Source organism: Scomber scombrus, chromosome 9 (assembly GCF_963691925.1).
Source record: "Scomber scombrus chromosome 9, fScoSco1.1, whole genome shotgun sequence".
Lineage (NCBI taxonomy): Eukaryota > Metazoa > Chordata > Actinopteri > Scombriformes > Scombridae > Scomber > Scomber scombrus.
The window spans coordinates 15,183,532-15,201,370 of NC_084978.1; the positions used below are offsets into that span (position 1 = coordinate 15,183,532).

General features: G+C 39.0%; 1 protein-coding gene across 4 annotated transcripts; it reads left to right on the plus strand.

The window, feature by feature from the left end:
• The first annotated feature begins 1,385 nt into the window (after positions 1-1,385).
• stx3b (syntaxin 3b) lies at positions 1,386-16,386 on the plus strand. 4 transcript variants are annotated; one of them, XM_062425069.1, is made up of 12 exons: positions 1,386-1,694; positions 7,715-7,789; positions 7,881-7,980; positions 8,365-8,439; positions 8,661-8,731; positions 8,993-9,101; positions 9,187-9,260; positions 10,390-10,524; positions 11,216-11,326; positions 11,618-11,728; positions 16,050-16,141; positions 16,236-16,386. In XM_062425069.1, the coding sequence occupies exons 1-11, from the start codon at positions 1,665-1,667 to the stop codon at positions 16,125-16,127; spliced, it is 969 nt and encodes a 322-aa protein (XP_062281053.1). In that variant the 5' UTR covers positions 1,386-1,664; the 3' UTR covers positions 16,128-16,141; positions 16,236-16,386. The 4 variants fall into 4 exon arrangements, with proteins under 4 accessions (XP_062281053.1, XP_062281049.1, XP_062281052.1 ...); XM_062425065.1 differs by lacking the exons at positions 11,618-11,728; positions 16,050-16,141; positions 16,236-16,386 and adding exons at positions 13,014-13,133; positions 13,467-15,596; XM_062425068.1 differs by lacking the exons at positions 11,618-11,728; positions 16,050-16,141; positions 16,236-16,386 and adding an exon at positions 13,014-13,075 and having other exon boundaries at positions 11,216-11,304.
• Positions 16,387-17,839: the final 1,453 nt, after the last annotated feature.

A 17,839-nucleotide genomic window follows, 5' to 3' on the forward strand; every position in this document is an offset into this window, starting at 1 on the left:
AAATCTAAACAGACTGGCTCCACAAACCCTGCTCTCACCATCAAACTGCCTCAGTCTTCCTACTAAAGAGGATTGCGTGATACTATTGAAAGCTCCAGAAAAGTTACTCTGTTGCCTGTGTGAGATTATTTTTCCAACTTTTGTTTCCAAGATCAAGAATGAAGTTTTATTCTCAACTTCTAAGTCAACATGAACATTGCAATTTCATGACAACAGGGCAAATACATCTGCTGTAGTAGATTGTGTGATTAAATCAAAAGCTCCAATAAATTATTTTTCAAAATCCAGAATAGTTAGGATTTATTTGGTTTAATTCTATCTGTAATTAATTGATTTCAATGTGCTTAAGTGCACAATGTTTGAACTGTGTTAAAAAGACATGAATGGAAAACAATGTACCAGAGTCACAATTTAGCAATGAAAGCCACATTGTTAGTTGCAGCTGTGGAAGAAGTATTCAGATCCTTAAGTAAAAGTACATAGGTATTAGCAGATAAATGTACTGTACCATAAAAGTAGTGATTTGGTCATCATTAGATTATTAATACTAAAGCATCAGTAGTGGTACCTGCTGTTGTAGCTGCTGGAGGTGGAGCTGGTTTCAATTAGACCTGCTTTACATACAATTAGCTAGTTTAGTCCAGTGGGTCTCAGTGTAGGAGCTGGGCCCTTCCAAAAGGTCACCAGACAAATCTTAGGTGCCGTGAGATGATTAATGGGAGAGGAAAGAAGAAGAAAAAAAGGTTAGATCTAAATATGTTTTCAGTTTTTGGACTTTGTCTCTAATCTTTGATGTTTGGTGAAATATTGGATCGTTTGAACACTTATGGAAATGAAACAGTGTGACAAGGTGAGAGGGACAAATCATTGTGTGGTGGACCTATGAACAATTCATAAGACATTTGAAATGTGACCCTGACAACACACTGCTTTTTGTAAGACATAAAAAAATCTTTTTCAATGTACTGTATTTTAAAAACTTTTTATAGGCTATTATCCATTTTGTAAAATCTTGATCTGAAAATTAACTGAAGCTGTCAAAATAAATAGTAGTATAAAGTAGTATAAAATGGAGATAGTTAAGTACAAGTACCTCAAAACTGTACATAAGCACAGCACTTGATTAAATGTACTTTTGTTAGTTGTCATCTAAAGTCCATGGGAAGGACCTATCAAATGCATGTTGTGCTGGCGGGTTCTTCGTACAACACCTGAACGCATCATCGGTGCAGGTGGCTCAGGGCGTGGCCTCATCCCTGTGGACCGGGATGTGTGTGTGCGCATGCGTGAGCTAGAAAGTGCGTTTTAGTATGATTACTGGCCAGTGGAGAGCCAGATTAAACGGCTCCGCACAACTGTTGTTTTAATCCCTTGAGCGAGGAGATTTAGCAAAGAAAAAACACTGGCTTTAAACCCAGCAGCCATATTGTATGGAAAAACGACGGCAAGACTCCTCCTTTCGGAAAAAAAGTCTTCCAAGTGACACCACTGCCAAGACTTTTGGGGAGTTTAATTGTCTCTCTCACTGGCGGTGGGTTTCTGTCGGACAGCTAGCTCGCCAGCTGGCTGAGGAATTCAGAGATTGGGACTAGTTGTTAAAGCAATTTCACGCAATATTGTGGTTGTTTATTTGGTTTAAAATTGTTAAATTAACCGCCTGAACGATGAAGGACCGATTGGAGCAACTTAAAGCGGTAAGTAGTGTCCAGGAAATGTGGAAAAAATGTATTTATCTTTAGTAATTTCTCGCTGTACCCTTTGATGGGCCTCTGAAAAAAAACCTTACTGTTGATAGAAATTAGACGTAAAGATAGGCAGAAACATTTAAAGGCTTTAACCTAAAATATTTGACACATGATATACTAATGATTTGAAGCACTGGTGTCCTATGACATAACTCTATATACAACACTGGCGGTTGATTTGAAATGGAGATGTTGAGTAAAAGTGTCATTCAAATATAGTTTTAATTTTCTTTCTATGCTGCAATGTTGAATGAATGTGACAATTAAGTATCAGAGTTGTAATTAATGTCAGTAGTTGAGCTGTAGTCCATGATGTCATCTTCATAGTCACTCATAAGGTGTATATTTATGCCTGACTATCTACTATTGCTTCCTATAATAAGATGTAGGCCTGTGTGAATATAGATCAGTTTAATGACTGGAGATGAATCATTTTGGTTTTATGGTCACTGATGAATAACAATCATTCATTCACTGATGAGTCAATCGACTCAAAATCAATCTGGGACAGTTTTAGTGATGGATTAATGGCTGAGATCATTTATCAAGCAAAAATGTGAGGATTTCTCTGGCTCTTTGAATTTCATATGTTTGGGTTTTGGATTGTTTAACGTTCAAATTAAGTATTTTCAGATTTTTTTTTTTTTAAAACAGACTAAGCAATTCATCAATATCCACAAAAACACAAACAAACTAATCAATAATGAAAATCTGTGGCAGCTCTTGCTGTCAGTACTGCCAGACACAAATATTTTTATGGGGACAGTTGGGATGGATTGAAACCCAAATCCTCCATATTGTACTTTCCTATTGAACCAAAACAGTCAGATTATCTTGTACATATTGGAGACAACAGCAGCAGCAGATTAATCATTAGCAACAGAAACCTCAATTTGATTCATATTTTCCACCTTCAAAGATTGATGTCATGACTGCAAGTACACTCGCTGCCCATGCGGGTGAGGCCTTGATCTTATTGTTGCTCAAGTCGGGATGTGTTGCCATAGCTACCTTCAACTACTGGCCAAATATTTGCTGTGTTTAAAGTTAGTGAACTGCAGTGTCCCCCCCTCAGGCGTCTGTATCTTGCACAGCTGGCTTCATTTCAGGGAAAGGAAGTACAAATAACAGGTGTAGTACGCCTCTCGATTGTTGGGAAGTTGTCAGTATTATTATTGCTCTAAGACATGTTGTAATGGGTGTCTCCATCCTAACTGCTTTTTCCAGTCTTTCCTTCCGTCTTTCTTTTAGCTTTCTTCCGTAGCCACGCTCACCCATCACCTTTATTTTCCTCCTGATGTTTCCTGTCTAATGTTTAACTTGCTGGCAGTAATCTAGGCTGTGTATTGGTATATGTGTGTGCGTGCGTGTGTGTGTTTAGGCATATGATTATGTGACTTTGGGCTCATTTGATCATTACTTTGAGTCTTGGAGACATTTTGGGAAAGAGGTGCGACAGGAACACCCAGAATAGCAGTTTTCACCTGTTGTTATGGTCATATGTGACAGCACTGTACTTGGCTCGGTGCATTTTAGACAAAAGTAAAAACATTAGAAGTTGATAACTGAGCTTAATTTAACAACAGTTTTCTATTTTCTCCTTTCTGTTCCTTTTCCCTCGTAGTATTGTCACAGTTCCTTTCAGTCAGCCATATCCTTTTCACTTCTGTGTTCAGGAGACTGTAGGACAGGTGAGGCACCTGTGTTACTTTCCTTTAGTTCTAGGAAAGTCTACTGTAATATGACCCCATACTTGACTTGACTTTTACTATGACTTTAGCTCAGTTTAGTCTTTTTTTCCACCCTCATCCTTCTCAGCTGTGTTCTCGTCTCAACCTTCAAAGCCTGCTGGGTAAACGTCCAGTGCTGTTTTCGTCATTTATGGTCCTCGGAGACAAAGTCTGACTGTTTTTATCACCTCCCAGTTTCTTTAAGATGAGGGAGTCACGGGAAAGATAAGAGAGCTGGACGTGAATCATGGCCCGTGATTGGAGTAGAGCTCGCTGGATTGTGCGTACATTGGTTTTGTGGATGATAATAAGACCTAGAGGTCACAGTAGGCTTATTGTGTGTGTGTGTGTGTGTGTGTGCACACGCGTTCAGTCTTTGTACTTGCCTTTGTGCATCTTTTAGCGCTTTATTTGTCTGTTCATGGCTCTGGTCAGTCTTTGATCTTGAGCTGACATCCCAGAGATCCTAATACACAACAGCCTCATAGTTCAGGCTCCAGTGAAACCATGTGTGAAGAAAATCAGCACAGGATCACCGTCTGCTTCACCCTATAACCTCCGTCTAGTCATTGCCTTGTTGAGGAGGATTATGCAACGTGACATGTGGCGCTTTGCATGCAGAACGAGCATAATTAAGTGTTTTGAATAAAAGGAAAAAAAAGCCAGAATTCAAGCTAACATTTCCATCATTCACACATCGACGTGTAGTGTGCACGCTGTTTTCTAATCTTGATGTCCGATTGTCCAAATGTCACTCAGTGTTTGTAAGGTTTTGATGATTACACAATATTCATGTCTGTAGTGCATGAGATTACAGCATTTTGTTGTAGATTTTGGTCCAAAATCTAATTTCCTGCTCCACTGTCTTTCTCTGTCAAACATGGTTTTTTTTTGTACAGTTGCCCAATCTAGATTGTTCGGAGTGTATCTGTATATTTGTCAGGATGGGCGTTATTTTCCCATTGTCATTAGGCAATACTGCAGCAAACTGATCATATCTATTTCTGAAAGTAAAAACATTTGATAACTGACTGCATTTTTTTTTTTTAAACCACAACTAATCATAAAGAGTTGACCTGTGCAGCTCCCAATCTTAAAACAATGAGGATCGTGTGTTATGAGTAACATTGTGATCCACAGTGAAGCAGATGTGTGTTTGGCTCAAGTTTCTGCTCATGTCATCAACCACAGAGAGTCGTCTCCAAGTTTAATCATGAGATGAACGAGTGAGTTTAACGAGGAACATTGTAAAAAGTTGTCTTCATGACCGAGATAAACTGTATCAAACTGTTTTTTACACCACACTCTCATGTGTGGCCTTTGGCTGTTAAAGCATGTGTTGCTGGTGTCAATTCCTTTCCCCTAATTTTGCTGAATGAGAGACACTGGAAGGAAGTGTGCACTTGCTCTTATCTCGCTACTGCAGAAATGCTGTGTGAGTGAGCATAATGTGTTGGCCAGGCTGCTGAACTCAATGAATAACTGAGTGAGCAACCCAAAAGCAAGCCGTGTGTCACAGCGTAAGTGCGTCCAAGGAACAATTGTTGTTAGTTACAGCAGCCTGAAGCCAACAGTCGACGCTACATTTGCAATTCAAATTTTAGATGAGGGGTGGAAGGTTAAAGACTGTCTACCAACTCAACATTTGAACCATAAATGTAAGCTCCTGGTGGCTTGTTTAAAACAATTAAAAAGTTTGTCGTGCTTTGTGTTAGAAACCAAGAAACATTTGAAGGTTATTAAATAGATAGTTATTGTAGTGAAGTGCAGCTTAAATGTAACATTTAAATACTTGTTAAACTTGTAGCGTTACAAGAGTCCAGCCACTCACAGAGAACCCGGAGGAGTGCAGGGAAGTCGACGGGTGTGTTGCCCAACATTTTTCCAAGCTTTGACTTTGATCCAAGTGGACACCTGACTTTCTCCAGGAAAAGTCAAGTGTGCAGACTTCAGACTCTCAGTCACCCATTAAAAAACAGACATAAAGCCTGCTGTAAACACATTTTGTCTTTACAATGCAGTAATTGCAAGTAATTGAAAGGAAGGGAACAAAAGGAGCTTACTGTCCCCTCTCATCAGTGTTTGAATTTCAGAGTAGCCATTGCTCCGCTTAAAGAGGCCGGAGCTCACCTGAAGGCAACAACATTTTGAGTTTGCAGTGGTCTCGAATAAATAGACATTAGCACTCCTTATGCTGCAAAGTCTGATGTAAAGAATGCATAAAATATAATGTCCTGCCATCTATTTTTAAAAATGTCTTTTAAATATAATTTTTTGGCTTTTCTTGCCTTGTATTGGATAGTTGGTGGCAAAGAGGCCAAGAGGAAACAAGGGGATAGACAGAAATGGCTTTGCCATCTAATTTTAAATATGTGTGAAACTCCACTTCAGACTCAGTGCAGCTGACTTTATCTTCTGTCAACAGTGTGCGTAATATGCTTAATCTGGACATGTGCATGCTGTTTTTAATGTGTTTCATCCTGCTTTATTGTGGCAATTATTGATGATTGTGTGTCCGAACAGCAGTTAATAGATGGTTCGGCGCTGTGTTTGCTGATTGACCGAAACTTCCGTCAGTGCTTGATCACACGTTCAGCCTTAAAAACAAGATTTTGTAATAGAGTAGATATAGAAAACGAATTGTCCCATATCAAATTTTCCATGTAATGATGAATTACTTATTTAGAAGCAGACCCAGATTCCTCACAACATGGTGAGTTTAATGTTTTTTTTTTATTTCTCCTTGTAACGTGGTATTAGAGGTGGTGACAGCCCCCCCCCCCCCGTAGAGGCTGTACAAAATATTAGGCTTTCAATATAACCAACTACAGTACACCACCACCACCCTTGCCACCTCAATAATGAACATCTCAGCCTTTTATAACCTTTCTGAGACTGACATTGTCATAAGTCCTGCTTGTTAAAAGTATAATTTATGGCAAAGCTGTATTAGATTACATTAGAGTGCACAGGTGTTCCTAATAATGTGCTCGATGGGTATGTTTCACCTCCAAAACGCTGATAAGACCGGGATATAGGCACAACTTTGAACTGCCTTTGAACTTTATTTACAAGCTATATGTCTGTCACCTATACAGGCCTATCAGTTGTAGTTTCTGCTTGTTGTAATTCAAACACTGCTTCTAGCTGCCTTTGTCTCCACCTAACACCGTCACAGTGCGGACTTGTGACGTCTGTTTACTCTTTACCTCAGTTATGGTTTCTTGAAGTCAGTTGAAAACAGGTTAAGTTCCCGGAGCCTGGCCCGAGTCCTTCTCCATGTAAATATTCACCAGCAGTGTGGCCAACCCGCCGCTCTACCTCGTGTTTACTGACTGTCCCTTGTGACATATTTATGAGCTCAGCAGAGCGAGAGTTTCAGATAAAATTTACAGGGTGTAGGCAGATCAGGGTCAGAGGAATATGTCTGGCTGGTGTGTCATGCTCAGCTGCTAACCAGGAGGAAAGTTCATTAATATAGCTATCAGTGGTCATAACCAAGTAGAGCATTTTCAGGGTGGTTTTGTTTTTGAGTTTTAGACTATGGCTGGGTATTACATTTTTAATACTTTTGTGATTTACAAACAGAAATGTTTCCATAACAGAATATGAAAAATTGTCATTGAATGTCTGCTCAGATACTTCGTGTTGTTTACATACACTTTAATCAGATATTTCAGGGTTTAAATGATAATTCTTCTATATTTATATAAGCAAAGTTCCTGCACAGACGCTTTCTGTTGACATATAATTAAACACGGATACTTTTGATAATTAATTTGACTAAATACCTAATGTTTGTACTCCTCAAGTTTATAAGAAGGAGGAAGTTGAGCTGTTACAATATTGAAAAGACACAAAAACATGGTCTGTCCTGTTTTGGGCTCAGGTTAGTTTGCCCAACAGGATGTCTCTGTAGCTACAGTGAGTATTTATTCTGCTTATATTTCTGGGTACAAAGCAGTGAATGTTACATGCTGTTGGTTTACATAAGTAGTTAAAAAGATACAAATAACGTCTATGAAAATACATCTATAAACAGGAGCTGAGAAGAGTAAATTGAAGTCGTAGATCATAAACAGGGTGCATAAATTGCTATACGGGAACACAGCTGTGTTTGCTTTTGTGTTTTTGCCCTTTTACTTTGTGCTTAATTAGAGACATGTATTTCCATTCAAATGTCAGCGCTGCCTAGCTTGAATCACGAGTCTGACGCAGTCTTTACTTTTCATCTGTTAGACGTGTGATCAAGATGATGATGAGGTGGAGATCGCTGTGGACAACGCAGCGTTCATGGATGAGTTCTTCTGTCAGGTGAGAGGTGTACTTACTTTACTTCTTTGCTTGTGTTTATGGTGGCATACTTAATTCTTAATTTTTGTCATTTTCTGTGTGTGTGTTTCAGATTGAGGACATCAGGAACAGTATTGATAAAATTGATGACAACGTGGCTGAAGTCAAAAAGCTTTACTCAGTCATCCTGTCTGCTCCCACATCAGATCAGAGTGAGATATCTAACTTCATCCAGTGAACTGTTCTTGTCATCATTGTTGTTTGCACAATGATTGTTCTCTCTTCTATAAATATATTCAACTATTTAAATATTAAGGATGTTTTTCCTCCTTAATAATGTCTCTCTTTCAGCAGCTATATTCATGTGTGGATTTTAATTAATTGAATTAAGTCTGGGACAGTTTTCACAAAAGTATTTTTTGTTCCTTGCTTTAAAAACCGAGTTTCCTTAAAGGGTATAAAAATATGCAAATGAATGCAGGCTCACTGGTTTGAAAATGTCTCTAGAACCAGTGATGTTTGTTGTGTTGTTTGAGATGATCAAAATGTTACTCAACTTTCTAACTGTCTATTGCCACACGTCTTTTCCTTCCCAGAAACACAGGATGACTTGGAGGCAATCACCAACGACATAAAAAAAATGGCCAACAATGCGAGAAACAAACTCAAGAGTGAGTCTGTCTCTTCCTACACACACACACACACACACACACACACACACACACACACACACACACACACACACACACACACACACACACACACACACGCACGCACACCCATGCACACCCATGCACATGCACACACACATGTAAAACGTTTAATGTTAGTGAAGAATGACACAGTGATGTTTAAGTTGAATCATATTTCAGTCATTTATTTTGCTCGCCAGCCATCGAGAGGAATCTGGAGTCAGAGGAGCAGGAGAGGGTGTCGGCCGACATGCGGATACGTAAATCACAGGTAAATATCTGAAGCTCCAGGTGCTCTGTTTGTCACTTGTTTCCTAATATTTGACCTTACATAAACACCTTTTCATAACATTTTTCTGAGAGGATATTTGATCTTCTATTTTTTTCCCTTCGACGTACCAAAAATAAATGTATGATATTTGTCAGAGATGTGTCTTGCACTTAATGTTTAGGCCTGAGACAAGATGTCAGGGCATAAACGGGTGAGCACATTACTCCCCTCCTCATTAAACATGTTCCTGTTGTATCCCAGCATGCAGTGCTGTCCAGGAAGTTTGTGGAGGTAATGACGAAGTATAATGAAGCCCAGGTAGACTTCAGGGAGAGGAGTAAAGGACGTATTCAGAGACAGCTAGAAATCAGTAAGTGACGCCCACAAACAAATGTGATCATCTTACTTTTTTATTTCATGAACTTACACATGAACCCTTTTTCTTTCCTTTCCAGCTGGAAAAGCAACAACAGATGACGAACTGGAGGAGATGTTGGAGAGCGGCAATGCTGCTGTGTTCACTGCAGGGGTAAGTCTGTGTGTGTGTGTGTGTGTGTTTGTGTGTGTGCCTGCACCCCTGTCACACTGTGTTCAAAGTGGAAAGCTAAGTTGTCAGTCGCTCAGTAAAACTCAAAACACTTTATATTATCTGGTTAAATATTAGCTGTGCTTGTGATTTTTGTCTGTCAGTTTTCTTTCTTGTGCCTTTTTTTGTTTTCCAACTTTAATCTGATATGTAATATTAAAAAACTTGTATTATATCCACCTCCACACTCAAAGCAAATTCTTATAAAAAGTATGTAAAGACAGAGAAAAGATGAGCAACAGCATCTCTCAATGTGCACTTTGCATTTAAGCTGGTGAGACAATTTCTCTGTTATCAATTCCCTTAGAAAGATAGTTGTATCCAAAACAGCTTCCAAAGAATTTCTTGCACAAGGACACACGACTCATTTTGACATTCTCAGGCTTGATAAAGACTTATTATCTCTAATCCCTTTCAGTCTTGTCCTGACATGACTAAATCTTGCCATAAGCTTTAACGGTAAAGGAAATGTCTACTAATAAATATTTTCCTTGGGTTGTGAACAAGTTTTGCAGAGAGGTAGTTTTAATAATGGCCGTATAAGAATATCTACACATCTTACCAGATTAGACAAATATTGCAACATGTTTATACCATTTTAGATTGTCATGCTTTTCAGTACTGGATCTAAATTCACTCTGAATATATTAAACCAACAGTACCTTGTAAACTCTGATCTATTCACACTTTTGAATTATATTCATGTGTGAGCACTTTGGTTCAACTGAAGTTGTTTTTAAATGTGCTTTATAAATGAAACTGATGGCAGCGGGCTACTATGCAAGGTAATGAAACAGTTCTGGGTCATTGACCTAACTGTGTTTGGCAGGTTCATTCCCTCTGAAAGCAGTAATGTGACTTTCCATTGGGGGATTTTATATGTGTCTCTTTTTCTTAATGAGTTGCACTTAATTTCAGTTTTCTTGTGTTTATATCTGTTTGTTAGATAGCTGCATTTTAAGCAAAGATGCAAACTAAGTCAGGCCATGACTAATCTCATCACTCAGTTGTGATAAGACGTCTGTGTGTGCATGTCTGTCTGTGCTGAACAGTGAAACTCTCGTTTCTGCAGATTGTGGACTCTGGGATTTCCAAACAAGCCCTCAGTGAGATTGAAGCCAGACACAAAGATATCGTTCGTCTTGAAAGTAGCATCAAGGAGCTGCACGATATGTTTGTAGACATCGCCATGCTGGTGGAGAGCCAGGTACCCTCCTCTACATCCATCCGCTGATCATTTCATCCATCAGTTAACGGAGCTTCAACTGCTTTAGAAACTTTCCATTTACTTAATTGATTTACTCTTTCCATTCCTCCTTTACTCTTTCCCTGACTGTATTTAAATATGTTCTCTGCCTTTGTGCTGTTCTGACTATCAACCTGCATCTGTCTTGTGTTTCCTCTTTTCCAGCTCCATGCCCTTTTCATTTCTCCTTTCACTCTCCTCTGCCTCTGCCACCTCCATCTCATCACCCATCTGTGGTGGATCAACATGAATGCATTTAGTAAGATGTGCAAATAAAACATCAGAGCAGACTCACAATGTAGTCAAACATATGTTGATCAGTCAGTCACTGTATGCACACTTATACTTAAGTATAACCACATATTTCTTGCACCATGCTTTCTGAGGAAAAGCCTATATGAGGTAAGGGCACATTTCTGCTGTTTGTATTGTTAGGTTTCCCAGGAAACAATTTTCTTGCTATTTTCAGTATTTTTTTTTTAAGAGGTTTGTGCTGAAATTATATAATGTCCAACTTTAATATGAATACTCCTCTTATTAAAGTTAAGGGGACTTTTTTGGAGTCATTATTGAAGATAAAGACCTTCAAATATGATTTTATATTGCTTGTTCTTTGTTGCTTTGTATCATACTGTTTTTTTGTGTTTTTCAGGGTGACATAGTAGACAACATAGAGCAGAATGTATCCAAGTCAGTGGACCACATAATAGCAGCTAAGGAACAGACCAAAAAAGCTATAAGGTACCAGTCCAAAGCACGCAAGGTAATGTACTTTAGCCAACTGCCACACCAGTTTGCTTGTGACCTCTTCCTGTTTTTTTTCTGTTACATTTTTTTAACAGTCAGTCAGAGTGTGTTCACATTTGACACATTAAAACCACAGTGTTCATACAGATTGCACTCGCTTGTCCCATTATACGCCCTGTGGTAATCATACACAAATATTGTATTCTGTGTACTTCGTCTTTCTGTCTCTCCCTCTCCCTCTTTTTATTTTTTTTATTTACTTTTTTTTTGTGCTTTCCGTCAACTTGGACACCGCGCACCATGTTAGGGTGGAATGATTGAAAGGATTGAGAGCAACATGGACCAATCGGTGGGCTTTGTGGAGCGAGCCGTAGCAGACACTAAGAAAGCTGCCAAGTTTCAGCAAGAGGCTCGACGTGTGAGTGACAACAGTCAAGAATAGCAGTTCGGTTTCCCAAAAGCATGGAAATAGTTAAAAATGGAGCTTCGATGGACCTTAATTATGGATATATCTATCATATGAACTGGGTACTGGACTCAAAGATAGCGCTTGTTCAGTTGAATGAAAATTGCTCACCTGGCGCATGAGCCAAAGGAAGTTTCTAGCTTCCGAGTTTCCATGTTGTGCGGTTGACAGAATATGTCATCGGCTCTACCTGTGAGTTCCTGCTCGCCCGTAGACTTTACACTGAGATGACACTGCAAATATTTAAATCGCTTTTCTAGGCTCTAGGGAAGTTTTACAAATATAAAAGCTTCTGTATTAAAAATTCATAATACTTAGCGTATTTTTTTGCTGCAGTACCTTAGGAAATACCATCAGGGAAAATTGGCAGCAAGGCTGAGCAACAGCACTGTCTCAGCTCTCTAAATATATCCATGCCCTGAATCAATGGTATTCAAATTTAAATGGATTTGTTACTCCTAGATACTTCCTGCATCTTACTTGATTGTCTCTCCAGTACCTGAAACAACAAGCCCTCGCCAGCTCAGCCCTGTGCAGTTTCCAGTCCAGTTAGCACATGAAACGTGTGAACAGCTGGAATCACTCTTAAACACAAATATGCTTTTGGGAAACCTGCCTGACAACATGAAGACCTTCCCCAGCATCAAGACCCTGATCTTCACTTGATCCTTACCTGTGGTGACCCTCAAGCCTTCTGCCTCCTCAGTTCCTGAAACTCCACCCTGTGACCCGTGGATCCCTGTGCTTAGAAAAACCACTGTGACCCCCCCCCTCCCCTCTCGAACCAGAACACAAACCACTCCACCTGCTTACACAAATACACACACTAACACAGCTTCAACACTCTCTACTCTTTTCTCTCTCTCTGTCCATGTTATTCAGCTTTAACCATAACTTTGTCTTTCTTCACAGTTGGTATATGACTGCTGCATTAATCTTTGGTTTTAGTTGTGTTTTTAAAGATATTACTTGATAATTTCAGACTACCAGATTTTAGCAAGATTGATGCACAGAGTTAATGTGGTTACCAAACTACAAAGATAATTATTCGATGTGTCTGTTGTTGTCAAACACTGTACATATCTCCATATAAAACTAGTACTCAGTGTATAACACACAGTAGTAGTAATTGCAATTGTTCCACATAAACATAAGTTAAAACATACATACGAGATACACTTATTGTTGTTTCCCACTGAGAATGGTCCTGATGGCGCTGTTTGGTTGTTCCCAACAGAAAATGGTGATTATAGTGGTGGTTGTGGTGATCTTGCTGGCATTGCTAGCTCTCATTATCGGTTTGTCAGTGGGATTGAAGCAAAGCTGATGAGCTATTTGAGTAAGAGGAAAGCTAAGGGTGAGTAACTCCACAGTAAATAACCTCTGTAGTGCAACAATGGGTATGAGTATGAGGCCTGCTTTGGAAAAGGGTTTTTGCACGCTCTTCTATTAAGTTTGTGTGTGTGTGTGTGTGTGTATTTGTGTGTTTGCTGCCTCCAGAGGGCTTATATAAGGTGTGTTTGTGTGTATTTGAAGTTCTTGGGTGTGGGTTTTTCCTCCTCTCCTGCAGCATTTGCCTCTGGTTACTGCTGAGCAAACAAAGCAGTGCTAGCAGTGTGTTAGTTTCACAGTTGCAGCTCATGTCCCCTGTCATTAACACTGTTCTCCATTTCTCTCTCTCTCTCTGTAGAAGATGATCATTATTGGTGCAGTCTGTGCTGTGGTTGTTCTCATCCTCCTCCGCCTCATCCTCACCCATACACTATAGCAGGACCACAGGCTTGCGAACATCATGTTTATTCATCTTTACTCTGTCCTTGCCCCCATCAACCTGCAAGCCAAAGAAAAGACTGATATTGACCTGCGTACGGATGTAATAATATTTCACCCACAGAGGTGCATCTCATCGTTTAACTAGTAAGCTAGACGATGTGAAAAAAAGAGCATCAAAGGACTAGTGTACTTGATAAATCATTTTTGAGCTATGTATTGTGTAAACCAATCTGAACCGTCCATCCTAGTCTGAGAGGAACTGTTTGGACAGTTTTGAGGATGTTCTGCTGCAAATGTGGAAATGAGACTGAAGCTGATATGAGGTACAATACCTGTTGTATATCTGAGGAGGGGAAACGGGAATTGAAAAATGCCAGATTATAAAACGTCACACAACATTTCATTGTTCAACATTCAGTGCCAAAGAAACCATCTGTGTTTGTCATCTGAAACTAGTTCTGAAGCTCAACCCTCACTAGAAGCACATCACCTCCCTTATCTTTACTTCTTGCCTTTTATGAGCCTTGACACATTTTGTGAAAAGCTAGCTATGTTCACTGTACGGGGATTTTTGTCAGCCTTTGGGGAGCTCCAGCACTTTCACATTTCAATATGTATTTTTCATTATATTAAGCTACGATGATCATGTAAATAATAGCACTATTATTTTGTGTTGTCAATATCTAAGCATGATTACGGCTCTGTTCTTTAACTGAAAAGAGGAGCTATGTGTTCAGCTATGATTCTTGAGTGTAGAGAATGAATTTTAAATGTGAAAGATGGTGTTTAACACATTTCATGGACAGGTGGAGCTAAAATAATCAAACAAGACAAAAAAGACAGGCTAAGGGGATTAACATGCATGCCTTGCCTTAAGACTTGTTGAAACACTGCGACAACAGGAAGACGCATCTAAAAAAAAATCTTACGATGTTAGCCGTGTTGATGCTAATGTAGTCTTCACTGTTAAAATGCTCAGTGTTTTAATGAAAAGATATGAAGAGAAACAGGTAGTAACACTAGGGACTTAACGTGTTCTCCATAGGTGCCTGAATAGACTTTGTATTTATTATACTTTTTGATCACATGTTGCTAATAAAGTTGTACATACAGGATGCAGTAGACACTCCGACTTACAGTAGCTTTAACGTGGCTACCATTCCTTATGCATATTTTAGGTTCCTTAATTTCACTACTGTAAACACATACCAGTTTTTTATATACACCTTTCTAAAACTAACCCCAATAATCTCACCTTAATGAACAGTTTAATTTTCAAACTGTCATTCAGTTCACAGGCTGCTGTTTGTGTAGCTGTCGAGTTTTATTGTGTTATACTGAAAGGTGTTTCTAATGATTATATCAATAAAGGTAGACAAAATATAACAAACACCTCTTAATGTAGCACAGTGCACTCCTGCAGCCTCCAAAATTGCCATAAAGTTGAATCAACACCTCTACAAAACAAAATGAACATTATAACCTTCATGATGGTTGGATTTATTGCAGGGCTGTTGCATTAAATCACATTAGTTTTAGCTAGATGCACCAAATGAGCTCAATTCTGAGTGGTCACCAGCATTTCATGACTGTAGATCTTTGTTTCTTGGCAGTGGGAATGTCTCAAGCTGACTGTGTAATCACTGTACCGGTAGTCACACAGGTTTTGATTAGGTAATTAAACCAAATGATGATAACCTTTGGACAGTAGCCAAGATAGTGTTTTCAACAGTCATCATAAAGAGAAGAGCCTACGTGATCCATCATAATCTAGGTTTCCACCATTAATGGGATACGTTTTTTTGTTCCGCTGGAGCCTGAACGGTGCCTTTAAGTTTGATTGTGCAGGGGGCACTTGAGGGCGATAAGCCGTTTGACCACGCAGTCTGTTCTTTTGGCTGTTCAACTGTTCAATTCAGATGCCACAATTCCACAGGCCTTTTTCTTCACACCACTGTAGCAATCAGCACAAGCTGTAATGAGAGAGGGAGAGGAGAAAACTGAAGCTGTTGTAGACTGTTTTTAAGTTGATGTGACATGATTTTAATGGAAATTAAAGATTTTATGTTTTTTAATTTCTGGTTGTAGTGTTTCCTTGCAATTTTAAAAATGTTGTTTTTTTTTGCACGTTTGATCTGACATTTGTTAGTGCCACAAAGGTAAATATGTAACATCATTTTTTGATGAGTGCATGTTATGGTGATGGGACGAAAGCTGTTGACAGCAGATGATCTTTGCTCTGACGAAGATTGTTGATACAGCATGTTAACCGCTGTATTTACAAGACTGTCAAAGAGCAGGTAAGTTCCATGTTTTCACCTTTTCTCTCTCTTGACACACACACACACACACACACAAACGCATAGCCCAACCTCTCCAACCCTTGGTTCTCTTTTTGCCCAATCATTTCCCCAAACTGAATGTAAGTAGTTATATTTTGTTTGGCTGCTTTGTGTTTAGACTTCTCTCATTCTGTTTTTATTCTTGATTAAATCCACAGAAAAAGATGATGATTACATTGTGCTGTTCCATCATTGGGATTGTTGGGTTCTCCTATCTCTACAGCTTCTTCTCATAAAAGCTTTTAGACAGGTAAAAACACCTCAATTGGTAACCAACATTTTGTTGTTCTTGCACCTTAAATGTTAAAATAATGTCTTTTGTTGTCTTTGTGTGGTGTTTCCAGCAAAGAGGATTTCTCCAAAACAGATCCTTGAGGTGCTCCCACAATTTCTACCCTGACTTTTATTTAAATCTATTTAAAAATTCAAAGTAAAAAAAAAAAGACTGTCCATACCTGGTCCTGTACACTTCCTCTTCTATTTATTATGTGAATGTATTCTCTTGCTGTATGAAGTGTTTAAAAAATGTGTTATAAATGTGTAGATTTTTCTCAGTCTTGCCTGTTCACAAACAGATGGCTCAGCATGGACTCTTTGGACCACTTCTACTGCCTCCTGGTGGTGCATTGAGGGGACAATCATATTCAGAGCTATTGTAAGAATCAGGAAATTATAAAAAATTTAGTAAGATGTTGAAGTGTGTTTTTAGTGTGCTGTCTAGGCTTTAAAAGTCCATTTATGCACTTATAAACAGTTGTGCTCTGGTACTAAAAATCTTTAAGTAGTATTTTCTGACTTGTTTGATGTCACAAATGTCATAAAATTGTGTGTGATTTTGTTGTGTGTGATCTGTCTGTATGCGTCTGTGCTGCTTAAATGCTTGTAATGATGGTCTTTTCTGCAACAGAAGCTCACTGGCTGTGTGTCAACCCAGTTAAGCTTGTTATGTAATAAATTATTTCTGTGCGTTGTACCAAGTATTGGTGTGTGTGTGTTTCGCTTCTTGTTCATGGCTCAGCTTCTCATTGGATATCTACGACCCTGCAATGACCGCAACCTCTGACTTTCTGCGTATACTGTGTCGTTTATCCCTCTTCTCTCCCTCACATGTCTGACAGTCATAACTAAGGTACGGCGATGTGCAGCGTTGACATCCGTGTATAAAGAGCTTCACTGACCTAGTTTCATCCCCCCCCATCTTCTTCTTCACCAGAGGCAGGCCCCGCCCAAAAGCAAGACGCCGGGCGGGGTCTATATGAGGGTGCGCTCGTTTTTCTGCTTCGTGTTTGGAGGATAAGGATGCTCTCCAGCTGTGCAGCAATAGGGAAGGATACTTTTTTGATTCACAGGAGGGAAATTTAGCAAAAATTATTCACCAAAAATGCAGTTTTAAGAAATAATATATTTGAAAGATATATTTATGTGCAAGTTGTATTCATACCTACACTAATATGAAATATACATGAACATAATATGAACAAATTACACAAACAGTTCAATTTAGGGATGCCACTAACAAGGATTTATTACTGATTAATCTGCTGATTAGTTATTTGAATAATCGGAAAGATATAGAAATGTGAGTGGGGAAAAACACAGTTTCCTAAAGCCCAAGTTGACACCTTCATCTCCAAAACCTAATTATATTCCATTTAAATGATTTAAAACAGAAAAACAGCAACTTCTCACACTTAAGAAAGTGCTATCAGCACATTGAAGCCTACTTAGATTTACCTGACTTGTGTTCAAGGTATGGCTTTTAATTATAACTATTTTATGTAACGCTGGATAGCTTAATGAATAATATTGCATCACTTTTTATTGTTATATTTTCTGGGAAAAATCAAAATTTTGCACCCCCATGTGCACTGGATAGCTACCTCAGCCATAGTGTGTGGAGGAGTGATATCATAGGTCCTTCCTCCCTGCAGGTGTCGGACTGTACAAC